The 24,463-nt window shown below is 40.3% G+C and overlaps 1 protein-coding gene across 1 annotated transcript in view; it reads left to right on the top strand.

The window, feature by feature from the left end:
- Nucleotides 1–5,118: 5,118 nt before the first annotated feature.
- Nucleotides 5,119–24,463, top strand: part of KIFAP3 (kinesin associated protein 3) — a 193,886-nt gene continuing 174,541 nt past the window's right edge. The window contains exons 1-2 of the mRNA XM_008264095.4: nucleotides 5,119–5,259; nucleotides 6,131–6,250. Coding sequence (XP_008262317.1) covers nucleotides 6,171–6,250 — 80 coding nt within the window. The 5' untranslated portion in view covers nucleotides 5,119–5,259; nucleotides 6,131–6,170. The remainder of the gene's footprint in view (nucleotides 5,260–6,130; nucleotides 6,251–24,463) is intronic.

Below are 24,463 nucleotides of genomic sequence, written 5' to 3'. Positions count from 1 at the left end.
ACAGTGAGAGAGAGAGACAGAGAAAAAAGTCTTCCTTCCGTTGGTTCACCCCCCAAATGGCTGCTGCGGCTGGCGCGCTGCACTGATCCAAAGCCAAGAACCAGGTGCTTCCTCCTGGTCTCCCATGTGGGTGCAGGGCTCAAGCACTTGGGCCATCCTCCACTGCACTCCTGGGCCACAGCAGAGAGCTGGATTGGAAGAGGAGCAACCAGGACAGAACCTGGCGCCCCAACTGGGACTAGAACCCGGGGTGCCGGCGCTGCAGACAGAGGATTAGCCAAGTGAGCTGCAGTGCCGGCCGGAGGAGATTCTGTATTGGAGTCCTCATGAGAAGGAATGGATGATGCAGGCTGTGCACACCAAGATTAGTATTTGATTCTATCAGTGGGCTCTGGCCTACAGGAGTGGTTCCTACCTTGTCTGACATCAGGCCCTCAAGTGATTTAAGACAGGGGGAGTACTGTCTTGGCGTATGAAAGTTTGGTAAAGGAGATCATTGAGATATAGGCTCATATTGATTGGCTTGTGTTTCAAAGGTATGTACCCTTGCAAATTGCTTTCTATGTCAAAGAATTAGTTAACCCTGGGTGGGTCTCCACGGCTTCCCATGTCACAGTATTCTGAAACATAGGGGGAAAAAACTTCATGAATTGACAAAACACTATCGAAACTGTGTGGGAGCAAAGCTGAAAGAATAGGCAAGCAGTCATCAGGCAATGTCAATCTGAAACCTGGGTCTTGAGACATTTGACTTGGCTGCATGGATTCAGATATACAGACAGATGTGAAAGCTAGATTTCTCCTTTTGTCTTAAAGGGCAACAGCATTACCAGGCTGAGTTTGGGGACAGTTCTGAGACTATTGGTAATGCACTCTCAGAAAGGTTAAAAAATCTCTTAGATCTAGGTATAGTACAGTGAGTATGATAGTTTACCAAATCATACCCTCATGGATTGAAACAATTAGTGTAGCTACAAAGCTACAGTGATTATAGTCAGGTATCGGCTTACTTAACTTTCAGTTTCTAACCCAGTAACTTTTAATTCTGAACATATATTTAAAACAGACATGGTTTTAAATCACATTTCATTAATGGGTTCTGCTTTAAATGAGTTTCTTTGTATAAGTAATGCTACTTTGTGCTTCATTTGTTCAAAAGCTACTCAAAATTCCTTGAACCTCAAATCTATGGCTATGTCTTAATGCCCCTCTCATTTAAGGCAATGCAAGTAAAGTGGCAGAAATATTTCATCTTTTCTGTTTGCTCCTCCAAAGGGCCCTAATTGTGCTTCTTTAATGCAAAGTGACAATTTTTGATATAGGTTTGTTTAATTTTAAAAAAAATTACTTAGAAGAATCAAACATGTGGGTTAATGAGAAACATATGTGCGGCTCCAAATATCCTGGAAATAAATGCAAAGTAACGTCCCAATCAACATGGGGTCAGGTTTCCTGGCCCTGTTGTGCACATGCAAAATCAGAGAGCGTGAGAGGCTGAGCATAGGGGTGTGAGCGTTCATGACTGTGTGTGCATGTCTGTGAGTGCTGGGAAAGGCCTGCTTCTGCGGCAACTCCCAGCAGCCTAGAGAAGCAGTCTTTTACATGGAGCAAGACACACTCCAGGATATTAACACTCTAACATTTCCAACAGCCTCTGTTCACACCAGCTCCAGAGTAAACACCATGAAAGAAGGAGCCCCAAGCTGCTAAAAAGCACACAAAGCAACAAGGAGAAACAGTTCCAGATCTCATAAAAAGGGAAATGTTTCAGGAACAACTGCACATTTGTTCAGAAAGTGCCCACAGAGCAGGAGGGTAAATAAAACTCAGTACCTGTTAGATTTATAGGCAAATAACCATTATCTAATATGTGTAGATGAGTGAAGGATAATTTTATGCAAACCACAATCAGTAAATTCAAATAGTATGAACTAGGCCTGCACAGTAAGAACAGGAAGTTCAAGGGGAGAAAAAAAATAAGGAAATGGCATTTTCTGTGTGGTGTATCACCACCTGGGAAATCCATTACAGAGCTAAAAACTGGAGTACCATTATATACAGGAACTGGCCTGGAGTAGAACCCCAGAGGTCTTGTGTGATGACTTTATACCTTCAGCAAAACCCTGCTCCCCAAGAGCCAATTACTAATTGGTCTTCTGTAGAGATTATGGAAAATTAGTAAATGAGAGTTTTTACATCACAGAGTTGCAAATATAAATTCCTTGGAGTCTTCATGGTATACTCAATTTCTGAATAAGTCAGTTTCATTCAAGTATTATCAGGAACCATGCACTCTATATAGGGGGCCTCGGGACTTTATGGAGTTGGGTATCAGAGCTGAATAGTTAACTTCTGCTTTTATAAGATTTTTTTTATAGCAGAGCATTTGGCAAATTTCAAAATCTTTCAAGTCTGCAGATTTCAAGTTTAAAAGTGAAATCAAGGTTTTCCAGGTACATATTTTATTTTCTTTTTATCAAATGTGGTTTCCTGGATGGTGGTGGAAGATGAAAAAGAAAGCATTTAAAGGATTATATAAAATGTCAAAAATAGATTTATTAAACAAAAGGTGTCAATTTACTTTTAATACGCCCTATTTTGTTGAGGCAGGTATTAAAGAATATAACAACTGTAGATTTCATCTGAAAAGCATATGAGCTCAAAAACAGCAGAAAATGTTATTTGTGCAAGTTTTAGTGATACTCCATTTGTTTGCCTAATTCTTTTCATTAAAAGCTCCAGTGACTCCACATTATGGGTTAAAAGCAAATTCATATTAAATGAATTTGCAGAGGTTTTGAAAAGTCAGAATAGAGTTTAACTGTGGCCTCTGGATAGAGAGGGAGAGTTGAAGGCAGGAAAGGGAAGAGGTTAGGGCCAGTGTTGTGGCACAGTGGGTTAAACTGCTGCTTACAACACAAGCATCCTATGTAGCAGTGCAGATTTGAGTCCTGGCTCTTCTACTTCCAGTCCAGCTTCCTGCTATTGTGTCTGGAAAAGCAGCAGACGATGGCTCAAGTACTGTGGCCCCTGGTCACCCTTGGAGACCTTGATGGAGCTGCAGGCTCCAGGCTTTGGCCTAGCCTACCCTGACTGTAGTAGATATTTGGGAAGGAGGGAGGTAGATGGATGATATCTCTCTATATAGATAGATAGGTAGATAGATAGATAGACAGATAGATATAGATATAGATGTAGATACATAGGTAGATAGATCTGCCTTTCAAATAGATAAAGCTTTTTTTAAAAAGAAGGGGAAAGAAGGGGAAAAAGGATGACAAGCAGGAAAGAAAGAGTAAGCATCCATTAATTTATCTGTAACAAACACAAATCAAGGTGCTTTCAAAGTTATCATCTCCTGCTGGCTGTGTGATCCTAAGAAAACAACTTTTAACTCCCAGATCTCGAGCTTCTTATCGACAAAAAGATTAACTGTTGTGGCATTCTGGGAAGACGGCAGTGATGACATAGTTTTTCATTTTCTGCCAGATCACCACATTTAATAAAAAAAAAGTAACTAAATAGAAAAATCAAAAACCCAAGAAAACTGGACAGCAATCTAGATCACAAATCTTAAATCACAAGCACATCGCGACTAATCTCCAACATCCCCAAGACTTGCGTGTCACTGGCATCTGTGTGTGGAAAGCAGGGGAAATGAGAAGGAGTTGGATGTTCCTTATAATAAGAGAACTAAGCCCCCGGTGGATAATCCTTGAGAAGTGCAAGGGGCCTGGGTAAGACAAGTGGCTGGAAGTGAGCAGGGTCTGCTTCACTCCTGCCGCATGCAAGTGCAAAGCACCCACGTGACGTTCTATAACATTGTCCAGGAACCCCAAATCCTGACCCAACAATGTTTCCTTTCTGCAGAGGCTCCACACTGAGGAGTTCTAGGAGTATAATGTAGCAAGAAAGAGAGAGCAGAAAAAGGCGAGAAGATAGAGAGCCAAGAACTCTCAGAAAGCAAGATGCTATTTTTTAAGAAAAGTTTTATTTATTTATTCATTTATTGAAAGGTGGAGTGACAGAGACAGAGGGAGACAGATCTTCCATTCTCTAGTTCACTCTCCAAATTCCTGCAACAGCCCTGGCTAGGACAGATTGCAACCAGGAGCCAGGGGCTCCATGAGATCTCTTAGGTGAGTGATAGGAGCCCATGAACTTGGGCTGTCAGCTACTGCCTCCCAGAGCACATTAGCAGGAAGCTGGAACAGAAGTGGGATTCAGGTAGCCCAAGCAACAGCTTAACCTGCTCACCCGCTCTCTCTCTCTCTCCCTCTCTAACTCTTTAAAATAAATAAATGTTTTTTAAAAAAGAATTATACTTTTAAAATGACTTTAAAATGCAACCTACACTAGAACGTGTGTGAATAAATACAAAAATAAACATTGAAAATAGAAAGCCAAAAGAAAAATTAAGTTATTAAGAAATGAAGAAGGAGATAAAAAGAATCCAAGAGCAAATAACAAACATCAAAGAGAGGTAAAGTTACAAAATTGGAAGCAACTCTTTTCAATATTCAGTCATTTCTACAACATTTGTACATGGAAAGCAAAGAGAGAAGCGGAGAGGAAGTGAGCAAGGAAGGAAGGAAAGAAAGGAGAAAGTTGTAGGCGAGCAAGGGGAAAGAAGGAAAGCAAAGCAAAGCAAAATAAAAGTTAAAAGTCTTGAAGTCAAATTTTAAAATGACAGGTATTCATTTCAGATCCATACTTAAACACTGGAATTGTGTCACCAGTTGGAATGTAACATATTCAATCCTGAAAGCATGGACTTTTACTACTGCCAAGTGGCAGTTGCTAGGAACTAATCCGGAATGAACTAGAAGCCCTGATTCTGTTCTTAGTGACCCAGAGGTTATGTCACAAAAGCTGACGTTATGGCGATGCCTTTCTTTAAAGAGCAGAGGAGAGAGCACACCTTGGTGATCCATTCGCTTTGGACTCATCCAGGGGCGGTGTGAAGCAGTTGTTGCCATGTGCTTCCCAGCTCTCAACAGCTAATTCTGCTAACACCTGGATGCTAATATAGCCAGTGCCTGAGTTTATCTCACCCTGTCGGATGGTCTTGAGGCTTCTGCTTACTTCTGAATTGTGCCTGGAGCACATAATATAAAGTGAACCAATGTGTATTGAATGAAAGACCATATTTATATCTCTAACTCAAGTGAAATTCCTGTCATTGTGAGAGATTATGGAATTAAAACAATAAATCAAAGACATAATATGACCTCTTCTTTACAAGAATAAAATTAATAGGTAAGAACACTTTAAAAAAAAACAGGATTAAGGGATTTAAAAAACAAAAGAGATTTGGGATGTAGATGTGTGGGAAACACGGCTAAGACACAACTTGTTCCCTCTGCCTATTCATAGAATTTTAACTCCTTTAGGATAAGGTCTCTATATTGTTCTTCCAGTCTCAGTTCTTGAGAGAATGTTTTGTACTGAATAGATATTAAGTGCTTTGTACTAAATAGATTTATTAATAATTATTAAGATTTATTGATGATTATTGAGATGTATTATAGCTTTACAACAGAGTGTATTACATTTAATTTCATTCACTTGTTCACTTTGTATCTCTAGTAGATTTATATATAATTCTTCACGTCAGGAACTATGTCTAATCACTTTTACATATCCAAGTCTTGAGCAAGGCCTATTCATAACAGTTGACTAAATTAATTAATACATCTGGACTGGCTAGACACACTCAGGTCTTCATTCTCTCTTAGCAAGCCATGCACATTTCTCCAAAGGAACACACACAGAAAAGTAGTTATGCTGTCTTGCCTCCACTTAAACATATATGAATAAATCCACATATACGAATCTACTCACACACATCTATTTATATAGGATAATACATTCTTTTGACTGTACGTATTTAAGAATCATTGCATTGATACATCAGAATACTACTTTCTCAAAGTGTTATTCAATATGTAAGAGAATCTAAGGAAGGAGAAAAGCACAAGAATTCATTATCCAATATCCTAGTAGGCCACTTCCCACCCTATCATAAATCTTGGATGATGTCACAGTTGTTTCTTATGTCATAGCAGTTGAAAACAGAAGAGGATGTATTTTAAAGAGTCCTTTTAACTGAAATCTCCTTTGCATTAAGATGTGCGACACTGAGCTCAAATTAATTTGAAAGTGGGAAAATGACTGCATTAATAACTAGTGGATGTGGACTATTTGGACCACAGTGGCCATTTGATGACATACCAAAGGCAGTCACAAGGTAAGAATTTCCTGTGGTCTGTTAATGCAAATAAGGGTTGAAATTTAGAAAAGCCACATTTGAAGAATTACTAATAATGCTATTATTTTTGAAAGGCTTTTGACTTTTGTAAATTATTCAAAACTTCACTTTTTTAAAATTTAGCTTTCTGACTCTGTGGTTGTGCCTTCAATAAACACTTTCACAACAATTTTCTACTCTTTGATGAGAAAGCACACTTGATGCTGTCATGGACACATTTAGCACACATGTAAACTTTTGCTTTCTATTGCTATGTGGATAAAGGACAAATTAATACCACTAAAAGCAGTTAATCTCGGGCCGGTGCTGTGGCTCACTAGGCTAATCCTCCACCTTGCGGCGCCGGCACACCAGGTTCTAGTCCCGGTCGGGGCGCCGGATTCTGTCCCAGTTGCCCCTCTTCCAGGCCAGCTCTCTGCTGTGGCCAGGGAGTGCAGTGGAGGATGGTCCAAGTCCTTGGGCCCTGCACCCCATGGGAGACCAGGATAAGCACCTGGCTCCTGCCATCGGATCAGCGTGGTGCGCCGGCTGCGGTGGCCATTGGAGGGTGAACCAACGGTAAAGGAAGACCTTTCTCTCTGTCTCTCACTGTCCACTCTGCCTGTCAAAAAAAAAAAAAAAAAAAAGCAATTAATCTCAACATATGACATTCTTATTAAACTCTTTCATGGCTCTCTATACCTGCAAGAAACATCCAAACATCCTGCTCTCTTATATCAAGCTCTCCATGATCTTGGCCTTGCTGGTTTTTATAAATGTCTTTTTCACAAATCTACTCAAAACTAATTCTTTATCTGAAAGTACTTTCAGTTACAGACATGCTCCATGTGCTGCATGTTTTATGCTTTTGTGACTTTGAATAGACCCTTGCCTCTCCCTAGAATATCCCTACTGTGCTCTCTGCCAAACAAATTGTCTCCATTCATTGTGAGTCTCACTCTTAGCCTCCATCCTTTATGTGAGTGGACTACTTTCCTTGGTGACAACAGTATGACATATATCAATACATTCAGCAATTGCTTGTTTATGTACCTGGCAACTAGTTTATGTGCTCCTTAAAGGTGGTAACCATATTTGGCATGACAGCTGTTGCTATTTATTGAGTGATTACTATGAGCCAAATTCTATGATTTTAAATGTAATTGGAAATCTCTAATATTATACCTTTTCAATCACTCTTACTAGAGTAGACATGTAAATACATATAAAGTGCAGTATATGCAGTGGAAGAATATAGAAGGCACTTTTCTATGCCTAGAGCTTAGAAAAAATCTTCTAGAAGGAAGTGAGTTTTGCTTGGAGGATCAAAGTGTGGTATTTAACATAAAGTTTCCCAGTGCAATTCAGCCCAGCTCCAAAGTCCTCCAGAAACCATCCTTAGCACATTGGTGTATCTCTGGGATTATTTGTATGTAAATTGTTCTGTCATAAGTGGTTGTAGCATCTTATACTTTTTCTCCCCCTTTCCAATGTAAGACTGTGAGGCAACAACCACTTTTCTCAATACTCATTTATTTAGTTAGTTGGGAAGAGAGAAAAAGAGAAGTACTTCCCTCCATTGGTTCACTCCCCCAGATGCTCTCAACAGCTAGAGCTGGATCAAGGTTTCCCACATGGGTGTCAGTCATCCAGTTACTTGAGCCACCATTGCTGCTTCCCCAAGTCTGCCTTAGCAATGTAGCTGGAGTTAGGAGTTGAAGCTAGATATCAAAACCAGGAACTCCATTATGGAATGTGGCTGCAGTGCCAGCATCCCATATGGACACTGGTTTGAGTCCTGGCTATTCCACTTCTGATCCAGCTCCCTACTATTGCACCTAGGAAAGCAGCAGAGGATGGCCCAAGTCCTTTGGACCCCTGCACCCATGTGGAAGACCCAGATGAAGTTCCTGGCTCCTGGCATTGGCCTGGCCCAGCGCAGCCATTGCACCATCTGGGGAGTGAACCAGCAGATGGAATATGGAAGATCTCTCCCTCTCTCTCTCTCACGCTCTCTCTCTCAACTCTTCCTTTCAAATAAATAAAAATAAATCTAAAAACAAGATTGATTTTATTTATTTGAAAGACAAAGTGACAAGTGGAGAGGAAAACAGAGAAAATGATCTTCCACCTTCTGGTTTATTCCACATATGGCTTGCAAGTGCCAGGGCTGTGCCGGGCCAGGCAAGCCAGGAACTTGGCATTCCATTCAGATCTTCCACACTAATGTCAAGGGCTCAAGTACTTGCCATCTTCTGTGGCCTTCCCAGACACATTATCAGGGAGCTGGATCAGAAGTGGAGTAGCCAGAATTGAACCTAGTTTTCGATATGGGATACCCACTGTAACACAACATCAGCCCCCAGATGCTAGTGTCTTAACCATTGTCTCAATGCTAGCCTAAAGGCCTGCTCCCTCAATACACTTTTTTAAAGATTTTATTTACTTATTTGAAAGAGAGAGAAGATCTTCCATCTGCTGGTTCACTTCCCCAAATGGCCAAACAGCCAGAACTGGGATGATCTGAAGCCAGGAGCCAGAAGCTTTTTCCCAGTCTCCCACACAGGTGCTATCCCTGCTATCCCAGCCCATAGTGGAGAGCTGGATTGGAAGAGGAGTAGCGGGGACTAGAACCGGCACCCATACAGGATGCCAGCATCATAGGCGGAGGCTTAGCCTACTACACCACAGCGCCGGCACCCTCAATGCCTTTTGAAGAACAACACTGTGGCTGGTTCAATATTCAAGAATGACAAATAAAAAGATGAGATTGAAATAATAATAACCTAGGGCTCTTTGGTCCTGTAATCCACTTCTGATTCCAGAATTTGTGTTCTTAAACCACAGCATCACCCAAGACTGTTTCAAGTGCAGAATGGGATTGAATTCTCATTTTAAAAATTCGTAATCTATTCGGGAGACGGGAACAAAAGCAAAATAATAAGTGGGCAAAATTAACACATATAGAATTATCCAAGCATGATGATGACTTATTTTATTGATATAAACAGAATGGATTTCATGCATTTCATAGGTACAGTTCTAAGGAGACAACCACATTTCCATCCCTTCCCCCCATCCCTCTCGTCTCTTCCTTTCATCAGGTTTTACCAAGACGTAATTTTTATCCACTCTAAATTCACAGACTTAATTCACCAGTAACCATAATATTCAACAAGTAAAAGTTAAGAAGACCACAGTTCCACAGGAGTATAAACAAGGGCCCAAACTGACAATCATATAAGAAAATGTCCATTTAATTCCTATGCAATTTTTTTATATTCTATATTAGCTGTCATGCATCAGTGAAAACATATGCTAGTTGTCTTTTTGAGATTGGCTTATTTCACTAAGCATAATGTTTTCCAGTTAAATCCATTTTGTTGTAAAAGACAGGACTTCATTATTTTTATGGCTGAGTAGTATTCCATGGTCTATATATACCATATTTTCTTTATCAAGTCATCAGATGATCGACATCTGGATTGATTCCATATCTTAGCTATTGTGAATTGAGCTGCAATAAACATGAGGGTACAGATAATGCTTTCTTTCATATGCAGATTTCATGTCATTTGGGTAAATTCCCAGGAGTGGGATGGTTGGGTCATATGGTAGATCTATTTTCAGATCTCTGAGGAATCTCATACTGTCTTCCATAATGGTTGTACTAGTTTACATTCTCACCAACAGTGGAATCAGGTACTGAAGTGCTGTTTTGTTCCTTTTAGAGAGTCATATTGTCTTCCTTGTTCTCATTTCTTATATTTATGTGCTCATTTTTAGGCACACAATGCTTGTTGTTTTTCCCCTCTGATGGCTTTTATCTTTGAACTAGGCCTCTGTGGCTTAGTGGCATGTCTGCTTCTTCAGTGGACATAAAGAAGCATGTGTGGGGTGGGGTCAGGAAGCTCTGGTTGGGGCTCCAGGGTGGAGCAAGAGTGCAGGATGACACCCAGTCTGGAAGTGGTAGATCCTGTTGTCAGCAGCCGGGAGCGTATGATCATATCAGCTGGCATATCACTCCCTCACCTACTCTCTGGCAAGGTGATCAATGCCTAGGATTAGCCTACAGTAGCTACAAACCTCATCCACACAGGTGCATGAACTACACAAAAGATCTGAGTGGTCCTCCACGTGATCATGGAACCCTCTGCAATGACCCACCCCAAGCACTAAGGGAACTCTTGAACCTCTGAAGCCAGGCACAGTGGTGCCCAGAGACCCAGCTCCACCTTACACCTTATTGTGCAGTCACAGAATCTCGCAGGTTTCCCCCAATAACAGGGTGCAAGGGATCTCAGCCATGTGAGCCTACCCCCCACACAGAGAGAGCTTTCCCAGAGCCAGCCGCTTGTTGGTGCTCTGCCTTGGCAGCTTGAGTGTGGGCCCCTATGTTAGAGTGGGAGGAGAATGCCTCACAGTCCTAAGTGGGTGCCCAGCCCCCTGCCAACTTTCCAGGCCAGACTAAGTCAGTGGGAATCACTGATTTATCCCTCTGATAAAAGCTCCTAGTCACACACGCACATATGAGCTACCACAGCCTGTACTTGCATTGTTAGGTGTCGCTCCCCCTCTTCGTGGAGGAACGACACAGGACCCTGCGCTGTTCTTTCGTCTGCTCGGCCCTCCCCGGGTTTGCTGCTGGTTCTTCCCAGGTTGGCTACTGTCCCTTCCACCTCCGTGGAAGGGCGGTTCCCCCTGGCCACTTTCCCCACTTCCGCGGGGGAGCGGCACACCGCTGGCCGGCTCTCTCGGGGGCTGCACAGGTGTTCCCTCCAATGTTCCTCTTAGATGTTCCTGGTGCATGTTGTCTCTCTCCTCCTTTATAGTCCTCTTCCGCCAATCCCAACTCGGCTGCCCACACGCCGAGTACGCTGCTCTCCTCCAATCAGGAGCAGGATCAGCTCCTGGAGGTCATCACTCAAGTTGGCAAGAGGCAGCTGCGTAGAAGCTGTTTTCTCCTCTCCCAGCGCCATATTGTGGGAGAGCAGATGCATAGAATAAGTCTTAATTCCAGTAACTTAGTCTAGTCCGAGTTGCTCCCCACAGTTAGGATGGCACTTTCTCCATCCTAGTTGGGGGTGCCTTTGTAGGGGCATGGGGAGAGAGAAATGTGTTCTCTCTTCATGGGGTTAGGTGGGTATCCTGTTCCCTGCTAACACTCCAGGCCAGATTCAAAGCTGGTATGGTCCACAAGGCTCTCCCTCGGGCAATATCACTAGTGACATGGGCTGCTGCAGTTTTTTCTCATCGAGCTCTCAGAAGGTGGCATTTCCTAGATGATGGCTTCTGAAATCTCTGAATCTTCAGCATCTGTTCATTTCAATATATTATTACCCTTAAGAATAAATTTATTTTAATTATCCTGCTTAGAATTTACATCCTTGATTAACTCATTAAAGCCCCTAAATATTGACTTTTTCCTATTCTCTTTATTTCTTCTTCTAAAAGCCTTATCAAAGGTTCTTGGTTCATTATGCTATCCTTCCTATCTCTTAAGCTTGTTTTTTTTTTTTTAAATGTTCTCTTTTCATCACTTTCTACTGCACATGCAATTTTCCTTTATTATTCGCAAATTTGCTTTTTGTTTGTTTTTTAAAGATTTATTTTTTATCTATTTGATAGGCAGAGTCACAGAGAGGAGGAGCAAGACGAGGCAGAGAGAGAGAGAGAGAGAGAGAGAGAGAAAGAGAGATGTCTTCCTTCGGCTGATTTACTCCCAAAATGCCTGCAGTGGTTGGGACTGGGCCATGCTAAAACCAAGAGCCTGCAGCGTCTTCTAGGTCTCCCAACTGGGTGCAGGCACAAGGACATGGGCCACTCTCCACTGGTTTCCTAGGCACATTAGCAGGGGGCTGGATCAGAAGTGGCACAGCCGAGTCTTGGACCTGCACCCATATAGGATGCAGACATCGTGGGTCGAGGCTTAATCTGCTACACCACAACGCCAGCCCCTTGCTATGTTTATCTATGTGGTTTACTGGTTTCTGTCTTGTTACTTTTAAAACAATCACATTGCAGAATAATTTATACACAATAAGATGAATGCAATAAATGTATCCACCAGAGTAGCCATTACCCGAGTTTCCTCCAGAGAGCTGCAGTCTATCCACCCCCTTCCCTGGCACAAGCTAACTACTTGTTTGCTTTATGTCATAATAGATCAACATGTTTGTTTCTATTCAAGAGTTTCTTATAAATGAAGTCAAACCATATGCTTCTTTCATCATAAATTTCAGTAGAGTCACTCATTTTGTTGCATATGTCTGGTTTTTTTTTATAATGTTGAGTACTAGACATTGTGTGAATATCCACCATTTGTATCAACTGACATGTTAATAGACATTTGGTTTGTTTAAAGTTTTCTGTCATTATAAATAAAACTGCCACAAATATCTTGAACAAATGTTTTCCTTATTTTGGGTTAATATATAGGATAAGAATTACAACTTGTGTGGTAAATGCATATTTAATTGTTGAAAAACTGTCCAAGCATTTTCTAAAATGGTTGTACTATTGTGCATTCCCACAAGCACTATTAAGAACACCAGTTGCTCCATATTCTCTTCAATACTTAGTATTGTGTGCAAATTTAATATTAATCATCGTGTTGGGTATTGTGGAAGGCATAATAATCTCCCCTCCAAAATAAAGATGTTCACATTCTATCCCTGGAATCTGTAAGTATATTGCCTTACATGGCAAAAAGTACTTACAGATGCAACTGAAGATAAGTATCTACCTTAACAAGGGAAAATTGTCATGAATTATTCATGTGGGTCTTTATAAGTCCCTAAAAATGGAAAACCTAGGAGTGGGTATTTATCAGTAAGGGCACATGCATCCCACATCAGAGTGCTGGGTTCAATTCCTGGCTCCATCTCCTAACTCCAGCTTCCCACAGTGAAGATCCTGGAAGACCGAAGTGATGGTTCAAGTGATTGGTTTTCTGCCACCCACATAGGAGACATGGATTGAATTCCCAGCTCGTAGTTTCCTTCCTTGCTTCTAGGCATACAGTGATGTGATGAGAGAGGGAAGACCAGCAAGATGGCAGTAGCACAAGGACTCAGTAGTACTTCAGTCAAGATCCTAACTTTAAAGATGGAGGAAAGAGGTCACATGGATGACCCCTACAAGTTGAAGAGGGCAAGGAAATGGATTCTCTTCTAGAGCCTCTAGAAAGGACTCTCGTCCAAGTAAGACCCATTGTAGACTTCTGATCCACAGTATCATAATAAAATTGTATTTTAAGCAACAAAATTTGGAATTTGTTTATAGCAGCAGTAGAAAACCAATACCTATGTACAGTGTATCTCATTGTCATATTATAAGCTTCCATTTCCTTGAAAACTAATAAAATTGAGTCATCATAAACTCATTACCTATCCATGTATCTCCTTGTTTTATAAAAAGAAAAAATTAACTTACTTGAAAGGCAGACAGACAGAAACAGGGAGAGAGAGATTAAGATATTCCATATGTCAATTCACTCCTTAAATGGCTGAAACTGCCAGGGCTGGGCCAGGCGGAAGCCAGGAGCCAGGAACTTCATCTGGGTTTCCTATGTGGGTGCAGGGAGTCAAATACTTGGGCCATTATCTACTGCCATCTCAGGTGCTTTAGCAAGGAGATGGACCATAAATGGAGCTTCCAGGATTCAAACTGGCGCCCATCTTGGATGCGTTGCTGGTGTCACAGACAGCAGCTTAACCTGCTGCACCACAACACTGGCCCCCACATAACTCCCTTCATGGTGTGTCTGTACAAATCTTTTGCTAAATTTTGAATAGGCTGTTTTATTGTCACTAACTTGTAACATGTCTTTTAAATTGTAAATACAATTCCTTTGTCAGGTATATTTATAGCAAATTCTTTCTCACAGTCCAGTATTTACCCTTTCATTTTCTTAGTGTGCCTTTCAACAGGAAGTTTTAAGATTTGGTGACATCAATTCATTTTTTTAATTTTATGGTTGCTTCCTTGTGTATTATATCTAAAAAAATTGTTAACACTTAGTTCTCACTTTTTCTTATGCTTTCTTCTAGAAGTATTACAATTTTAGTATTTAGAATTATACTTATATCAATGACTTCATTAGTTAATTTCTGTATATAGTATAAAGCAAGGATTGAGGCTCATTCTTTTTTGCATGCATCTCCAGCTGTCCTAGCACCTTTTGTTAAAAGACTGTATTTTTCCTATTGAGTTAATTTGGTGCCTTTATAAAAAATTGAGGACTGACTTTGTGGCACAGCAGCTTAATCCTCTGTTTGCAATGCCAACTCCCTGATAATGCACCCAAGAAGGCAGCACAGAAATAGCCCAAGTAGTTGAGCCATCTACCTTCCACATGGGAGACCAGTTTCTGGCTCCTGGCTTTTGCCTGGGCCATCCCGGCTGTTGCAGCCACTTAGGGAGTGAACTGGAAGATCTCTCACTTCTCTCTCAATCTCTCCCTCATTGTCTTTCAAATAAATAAATATTTTAAAAATTTTAATTGAAACAACTTTCAGTTCAATACTATGATGGAAGAGAGAGATTTCTCTTTGTTACTCCCAGCAATATTTGATAAATTCCTGAACATTATTTAAAAAAATTAAAAAAATTTAATTTAAAATTAAAAAAAAAAACTCCAAAAGGTGAATAGAAAAAGGCAGACCAGTCAGGGGTTTCAAGACTCAAGGAAAAATATAATATTATGTTCCCTGTGTATTTTTCCCATCATATATCCCATGCTGGGTGCTAGAGAAGCCAATAAATGAGAAAAGTCAACAGGAACAGACAAAAGTGCCCCAAGAAAGCCTCTGTTTTCAATCAAAGGAATAGGAAAGGCGCAAGCAGACAAAAGGGAACAACATACTGAAACAATATCTTCCCCTCTCCACTCAAACACAGTGGAGGAAAAAAACCAACAGCAAAAGCCATGTAGAGCGCCTAAATTTCCACCATCTCCCAGCTAGGTCCTTTTCCCCAACAGATCTTTTACAACCATCAGGTGCAATAAGGCCTTCTACAACCATAGTGTCAGTGGAGGCCACATGGGGAGTAATAATGAGGCACACCTGCCCCTGGAGGATGTCAAAGAAGGCTGAGTGGGGAATTCAGAACATTACCCCCACATGGTAGTAGCAAGGTGGTACCCTCCATTCCCAGAGTGTGATGTGTGTCAGAGAAAGCATGATAAAGCAGATTTAAATAAGATGCAGCATCTCATAACATAATATACAAAACTCAAAAATCATGTATCATAACAAGAACCAGGAAACTCTCAACAGATGCTAAAACTAAAATGACACAGATGTTGGAATTATCTTACACTGTTTAAAAGCAGACATTATAAAAATCCTTCACTAAGAAATTATGAACAGGCGGGAACAAATGAAAACATGGAATCTCAGCAAAGGAACAGCAGATGTAAAAAAGAATCAAATGGATATTTTAGACCTGAAGAATACAATGTGAAAAAACAAAAGTTTCAGTGAATGGGCTCAACAACAGATAGCACAAAGTGAAAGAATCAGTGAAGTCAAGGATTTTTTATTTAATTTTAAGTTTATTTTTTAAGGAATACAAATTTCATAAGTACAACTTTAGCAATATAGTTATTCTTTCCATCATATCAGCCCGCCCACCCACACTCTCACTCTCCTTTTCCCTATCCCATTCTCCATTAAGATTCATTTTCAATTAACTTTGTATACAGAAGATCAACTCTATACTAGGTAGAGATTTCAAAAATTTTCACACACACACACACACACCCCTTTGAGAACTGGTTTTACAGTTAACTCTCAATACAGCTCATTGAGGACAGAGATCCTGCATGGGAAGTTAGTGCACCATGACTCTTGCTGTTAATTTAACAACTAACACTCTTACGTATGACATCAGTGACCACCCAAAGCTCTTGACATGAGCTACCTAGGCTATGGAAGCCTTTTGAGTCCACAAACTATATCAGTATTTGCATGAGGCCACAAGCAAAGTGGAAGTTCTCTGCTCCCTTCAGAGAAAAGTACATCCTTTTTGATGGCCACTCCTTTCCACTGGGGTCTCATACACAGAGATGCTTCCTGTAGAACATTTTTTGCCATAGTGTCTTGACTTTCCATGCCTGAAATACTCTCACAAGCTTTTCAGCCAGACCAGGAAGGCTTAAGGGCTGATTCTGTGGTCAGGGTTACTTAAAGTGATTGTCATTTTTTTTAAACTTTTATTTAATATTTATAAATTTCCAAAGTACAACTTATGGATTACAATGGCTTTTCCCCCCATAACTTCCCTCCCACCCACAACCCTCCTATCTCCCGCTCCCTCTCCCATTCCATTCACTTCAAGATTTATCTTCAATTATCTTTATATACAGAAGATCAATTTAGTATATTAATATACTAAAAATTTCAACAGTTTGCACCCACACAGAAACATAAAGTGTAAAATACTGTTTCAGTACTAGTTATAGCATTAATTCACATTGGACAACACACTAAGGACAGAGATCCTACATGAGGAGTAAGTGCACAGTGACTCCTGTTGTTGACTTAACAATTTGACACTCTTGTTTATGGCATCAGTAATAAGTCTAGGCTCTTGTCATGAGTTGCCAAGGCTATGGAAGCCTTTTGAGTTCACCGACTTCAACCTTATTCAGACAAGCTCATAGTGAAAGTGGAAGTTCTCTCCTCCCTTCAGAGAAAGGTACCTCCTTCTTTGATGGCCCATTCTTTCTACTGGGATCTCACTCACAGAGATCTTTTATTTAGGTTTTTTTTTTTTTTTTTTTTTTGCCAGAGTGTCTTGGCTTTCCATGAAAGCAATTGTCATTCTATGAGTCTGCTATGTGGACTGCTTCCCATGTTGGAATATTCTCTCCTTTTTATTCTATATGTTATTGTTACTAGGCACGTGATGCTGTTTTTATGATCTCTTCAACACTGAACCCTATCCATATGTTCACTTTAACATTAATATGATCTCTTTAACAATTAAGATGGCATTTTTACCTCCAGTTTTAAAGAGATTTGGACTCCTATGACAAGTTTTTTAACTGTACCTTTAGAAGTAAGTCGATAGGAATGTGTGCAGAACAATTAGAGCTTTACAGTTACAAATTCCATTGTGGCCTGAGAAGTCAAAGATTTAAGCACAGAGTGATTCAATATGAACACAGAGAGGGCCGGCACTGTGGCTCACTAGGCTAATCCTCTGCCTGCGGCGCCAGTACCCCGGGGTTCTAGTCCCGGTTGGGGTGCCGGATTCTGTCCCGGCTGCTCCTCAAAAAAAAAAAAAAAAAAAAAAAAAAAAAAAAAAAATATGAACACAGAGAGAAAATGTACTATTAGAAAGAGCAGACCTAAAGGATCTATGGGATTCTTTTATTTTATTTTTTTTTAACAGGCAGTGAGAGAGAGAGAGAGAGAGAGAGAAAGGCCTTCCTTTTTCCATTGGTTCATCCCCCAAATGGCCGCTGCGGCCGGTGCATCACGCTGATCCGAAGGCAGGAGCCAGGTGCTTCTCCTGGTCTCCCATGCGGGTGCAGGGCCCAAGCACTTGGCCCATCCTCCACTGCACTCCCTGGCCACAGCAGAGAGCTGAACTGGAAGAGGAGCAATGGGGACAGAACCAGCACCCCAATCAGGACTAGAACCCAGTGTGCTGGTGCCGCAGGTGGAGGATTAGCCAAGTGAGCCGCAGCGCCAGCTGATCTATGGGATTCTATGAAGATTCTAAAATTCCTGTCACCAGGAAAGGAGAAAGAGAATGTAAATAAAAAATATTAAAGGATATAATGACAAAATACATAAACATACAGATTGAAGAAGCTGAGTAAGAGTCCTGCATTGTGGCATGGTGAGTTACGCTACTGCCTGTGACATCAGCATCGCACATCAGAGCACTGGTTTGAGTCTGGCTGCTTCTGCTTCTGCTGCTAATGCGTCTGGGAAAGCAGTGAAAGATGATCCACGTGCTTGGGTTGTTGCTACCCATGTGGGAGAACAGGATGGCATCCCAAGCTCCTAGCTTCAGCCTGGTCCAGCCCCAGCCATTGCATTCATTTGGGTAGAACCAACAGATGAAAATTCATTCTCATTTCTCTCCCGCTCCCTCCCTCCCTCTCCCTCCCGCTCCTGCTCCCGCTCCCGCTCCTTCCCTCTCCTTCCCTCTCCCTCCCTCTCCCTCCTTCTCCCTCCCTCTCCCTCCCTCTCCCTCCTTCTCCCTCTCTCTCTTCCTCCTCTTCTGTTACTCTGCCTTCAAATAAATACTCTTTTTTTTTGACAGGCAGAGTGGACAGTGAGAGAGAGACAGAGAGAAAGGCCTTCCTTAGCCCTTGGTTCACCCTCCAATGGCTGCTGCGGCCAGCGCACCACGCTGATCCAATGGCAGGAGCCAGGTACTTATCCTGGTCTCCCATGGGGTGCAGGGCCCAAGCACTTGGGCCATCCTCCACTGCACTCCCTGGCCACAGCAGAGAGCTGGCCTGGAAGAGGGGCAACTGGGACAGAATCCGGCGCCCCGACTGGGACTAGAACCCTGTGTGCCGGTGCCGCAAGGTGGAGGATTAGCCTAGTGAGCCGCAGCGCAGCGCATATAAATACTTTTTTTAAAAAAAGAACTTGAACAAACTCCAGTGCAAGCTCAAAGAAATTCATCCAACAGGTATCATAGTCAAAATTCAAATAAATAAATAAATGTTTCCCAGGCTTTTGGCTAAGAGCAATGCAAAAAAGTAAATCAAAGAAAAAATGCTTAAAAATGCTGAGATCAGAGCAAAAACAAAACAGAAAATAGAAAATAATCAATAAAACAGAGGGCCGGCGCCGCATCTCACTAGGCTAATCCTCCGCCTGAGGCGCCAGCATCCCGGGTTCTAGTCCTGGTTGGTACTCCGGTTCTGTCCCAGTTGCTCCTCTTCCAGCGCAGCTCTCTGCTGTGGCCTAGGAGTGCAGTGGAGGATGGCCCAAGTGTTTGGGCCCTGCACCCCATGGGAGACCAGGAGAAGCACCTGGCTCCTTGCTTTGGATCGGTGCAGGGTGCCGGCCGTAGCGGCCATTTGGGGGGTGAACCAACAGAAAAAGGAAGACCTTTCTCTCTCTCTCACTGTCTGTGCCTGTCAAAACAAACAAACAAACAAAAAAAAAAAAAACCAGTTTTTGGAAGAGTACTCAAATAAATAAAACACTGAAAGAGGGACAGGTGTTTGGCTTGGTGGAAGATGCTAATTAAGGTAGTTAAGACACCTGATATCGGAAATGACCCCCTAAAATATATACAAAAATGTGGCCTCTTAAAGTTCCCCAGAAGTCCCATCTGGGGCACCACATATGTTATTGAAATTTGGGGTGTCATATGATATCACCATATGCTTATTAATAAATCCCCAATATTAATAAGCCCGAGAGGGTTCTTGCCTAATATTTATAGAAGAATTCTAAATACTGGCATAAATAAGGCAGCATGGTACATTTTAGGCTTTTATTTAGTGCTAAAGATGCATAGGAGAGTGAGAGCTTTATTTAAGAGAGAGGGGTAAATCTGGGTTCATACCGAGCACCAGGAACCAGCCACGTGGAGGATCATCTAAGCCAGGAAGCCTAGGGCAGGTGGTCCAAAGCCACTTGCCCTGGAGGCACAGGGCTACAGCAAGCCCCCTTCTGGCAAGAGGCCAGGGTAGGAAGAGAAGGCAGGACACAGCGTGTCCCAGGCTTTTAACCCATTTCCAAAGAGGAGTGGTTAATTAATCTGATTGGCCAGTGAGCACTCAGGTGTGGCCAGGTAGTGGTGTGAGGGCACACAGGGGCGTGGTGAAGGTACCAGGTAGGGTGTGAGGGCATACAGGGGTGTGGCGAAGGCATGGTCTTCCAGCTCACAAACCTAATCAGTTTTAGCCTGTATGCCTGCCTACTTCATTCCCCACACCCCATTTTGGAGTGCTTGGATTTGAGTCCCAGCTCTACTTTCAGTGCCAGTTTCCTGCTAGTGTGGACCATGGGAGGCAGCAGGTGATGGCCCAGGTGGTTGGGTTCTAGATGCCCATGTGGGATATCTAGATTGAATTTCTGGCTCCCATCTTTGGCCTGACTCAGCTATTATGAGAATTCTCTCTCTCTCTCACACACACACATACACATACACACACACACACACTTTGCCACTTAAATGAATTTTAAAAATGAAAGCGAACACATTACAACCGATGCCACAGAAATCAAAAGTATAATGAGACTACTATGAAAAATTGTTCCAAGAAATAAGATAACCTAGAATAAATTATTAAATTCCCAGAAACCTACATCTTATCAAGACTGAATAATGAAAAACAGAAAGTCAAATCTATAGTAAGAAGATTGAATCTTGAAATAGTAATAAAAAATCCCAATAGATAAAAGCTGGGATCAGATGACTTCTCTGGCAAATTCCATTCAACATTTTTAAAAGATTTAATGACAATCCCCTTGATTTCTTTCAAAAAATTGTTGAGGAGGAACTATGACCAACCTTATTTAATGAGGCCAACTTTGCCCTGAAACCAAAAGCATATAAAGAGACTACAACAACAAAAAAGGAAAATTATAAATCAATAACCCAATTATAAATGCAAAAATCCTCCACAATACACACAAATTGAATTCAATAGCACATCAAAAGGTTTAAATACCATGACCAAGTGGTATTTATCACTGAAAAGCATGAATGATTCAACATACAGAGAGCAATTAATGTGATCTACCACATCAGCAGAATAAAGACAAAAATCATATGATCCTCACAATAGATGTAGAAAGAAGGCTTGGCTAAGTACAACACCCTTTTGGAAAAGAAACTCTCCACAAAGAACAGAGGAAATTTTCTGAACATAAAGTCCACAGCAAGCAGTACAGAATGGTGAAAACTGAAAGCTTTTCCTGTGTGACAGAAGCCAAGGATGCACACTTCTACCACTTCTGTCGATGTGGTACTAGAGTACTGATAAGAGAAAGAAATAAAAGTCATCCAAATCAGGAAGAAAGAAGTTGCATTTTCTCTGTAGAAGACAGGATCTTATATATAGAAAACTGAGACAGAAAAAGAAGTGAGAACAAATTCAGTAAAGTTGAAAGATACAAAGTAAGTAAACAAAAACCAGTAGTGTTTCCATAATGTGAACATCACACTACCTGCAAAGGAACACAAGGGGATTCTGGAGGAAGCTGGAGTGTTGTTTGGGTTTTGAAGATAATTACATGATTTTTGTGTTTGTTAAAACTGACAGAAACATACATCAAGAAGATTACACATTATTGTGTGTAAATTACATTGCAATTTTTTAAAAAGCATCATGCTGTGCATAATCATTCATAGTGTGCTTTTTTCACTCAATAAAATGCTTCTAATATTCATACTTTATGTGTAGTTCTAAATCATTTACTTTCTCTGATGCATAATTTTATATTGTGTGAATATTTAAATGTGTTTATCTGTTCTACTGTACTCTGGAATTGTTTTTCAGTTTTTCTTTTTCTATCACGAGAAATGATATTCCAATAACTCTTCAACAAGCCTCATTGTGCATATGTGTTGAACTTTTCTGAAGTATAGAACCAGGAATAGAAATGCTGAGACTTAGGGTATATGCCCATTCACTTTGACAAAATCACCCATGCTTCACTCATTAATAATTATCCCAAGGTACATATATATCAAATGTTTTCAAAATAATTTCCAGAGCTTCATATTTTACTTTTGTTTTTTGAGTATTCCAATTTTACTAATATTTGTATGGAAACGAAAACCCAGAGGAGTTTGAGAGTGCCAAAGTTTACACAGCTGAATTGAGTCCTGGAACTGAAATTTGGTTCTGCTATGGGATTGAGGGTCAATTTCCAGCCCTAGAAAATAAGGTGATTGAATGATCTCCAAGGTAGTACTTCTCAAACTTCAGGTTGGTGACAGGTCTCCTGGAGATCTTGTTAGACTGCACTCCTGAAGTGGTTGGTCAGCTATTCTACATTTCTTTTTTTATTTTAAGAATACAAAATTCATGCATTTAATACATACAGATTTGGGAACATGGTGATTCTTCCCCCCCTTCCTCCTACCCACACTCCCACCCTTCTTCCTCCTCCCTCTCCCTTTTCTATTCTTTTTCACATAAATCTACTTTCAGTTAATATTATACTTATAAGATTAACTCTACACTAAGTAGAGTTCATTGAATAGTATGAGGAAGAAAGAAAAAAAGAACAACAACAACAAAAAAGAAAACCTTCCTCATCAGTCAAGACAAGGGCTATTCAAATTCATTGCATCTTAAGGTGTCAACTTTGCTCCTACAGATTATATTTTAGGTACTCTATTACCACAGGTCAGAGAGACCATATGGTATTTGTCTTTTTGTGAATGGCTTATTTCACTAAGTACAATGGTTTCCATTTGCATCCATTTTGTTATAAACGAGGGGATTTCATTTTTTACCACTGTGTAGAATTCCATATTGTGTGTATATATATATGTATATATATATCATAATTTCTTTATTCAGTCTGATGGACATCTGGGTTGATTCCATATCTTAGCTATTCTAAATTGAGCTGAGATGAACATGGGAGTACAGATCGTTCTTTCATATGCAGATTTCATTCTTTGGATAAATTCCCAGGAGTGGGATGGCTGGGTCATAGGGCAAGTCTATATTCAGATTTCTGAGATTTCTCTATACTATCTTCCATAGTCAGTTTACATTCCCACCAACAGTGGGTTAGGGTGCCCTTTACACCACATCCTAGCCAGCTTTTTTGTCTGTTAATTTCTGTATGAGAGCCATTCTAGCAGGGGTGAGGTGAGGTTCATATTTTCACCAGCACCTGGTATTGTCAGATTTATTTTTCTATTCTGATACGTGTAAACTAGTAGCTTTTTATGGTCTTAATTTTCATATAACTAGTTATTACTGAGGGTTGAGCCTATTTTCATGTTTTGTTTTTCTCTTGCATTCCTAGTGTTTTTATTTTTGCTCATTTTCCCATTGGGTTGTATGGGTTTTTTCTTTTTCCTTTTTCTTATAAAAGCTCTTATGATCCTTATATTAACACTTTGTTCACTTTTGTGTTATGTAAAAAGATTAAATCATTTCTGACTTGTCTTTTCATTTTGTTTATTTTCTTTAATTGGTAAGAAACGCTACTGTTTTAATTAGGGAATTTATTAATATTTTAGTTTTTGCATTTTCTGTATTGTCTTTTAAAAATTCATCCTTGATTTAAGAGCATAATAATAATAATCTGTATTTGTATCTAAATATCATAAAATGTTTTCACAATTAAATGTCAATTTAGAATTAAGTCACTGTGCACTTACTCCCCATGTAGGAATCTTTACTTAGTATACACTAAATTGATCTGTATATAAAGATAATTGAAAATGAATCTTGATGTGAATGGGATGGGAGAGGGAGAGGGAGATGGGATGGTTGTGGGTTGGAGGGAGGTTATGGAGGGAAAAAGCCATTGTAATCCATAAACTGTACTTTGGAAATTTATATTTACTAAATAAAATTTTAAAAAAAGAATTAAGCTTTGTAAATAGCATGAGGTAGGAATCCAATTTAATTTTTTATATGTGCATAACCAGTTGTCCCATAAGCATTTATTGAAAATTCATTTTCTACTATGAACTGAAAAATCACTTCTTTCATATTTCAAGCTTACATATGTACATGAGTCTGGTTCTCTTTTTTTGTCTCAGTTGGTGTTCTATTCTTATTCCAATACTATACCTTGCAATTATCTTTGTTATGATACATCTTGATTTCTAATTGAATATTTCCCACTCTTCATGATCTTCATCTTTACTTGATAACGGATGTTAGATCTAACAGTTTGATTATATCCAGGTTAATCTTTGACACAAAAATTGCATAAGTAATCTTTCATGCTCCCTATTACATATACAATCAGATAGCACGACTGCTAGTTATGCAAAGTTTGCTTGTTTGGTTAAATGCTGACAGCCAGATCTCGCTGTAACATAACATTTTTTTTCCTTTTACAATTATCAAGTCATCTGTTGTGTAAAACTTTGCCATATTTTAAATTACTTTAAATAATCAAGGCTTAGTTGAATCCATTATTTATTTTACATTTGCAAAATAGATTCTTTTTCTCCATTACTAGCAAGCATTTTCTGTTTTTTTTTAAGTTTTTCCTTGTGAAAGAAATGAATTTTAGCTTA

The sequence above is a fragment of the Oryctolagus cuniculus genome, chromosome 7 (genome assembly GCF_964237555.1).
Source record: "Oryctolagus cuniculus chromosome 7, mOryCun1.1, whole genome shotgun sequence".
Lineage (NCBI taxonomy): Eukaryota > Metazoa > Chordata > Mammalia > Lagomorpha > Leporidae > Oryctolagus > Oryctolagus cuniculus.
The sequence above is the reverse complement of the archived record's forward strand: the minus strand, read 5'-3'. Positions and strand labels throughout refer to the sequence as shown.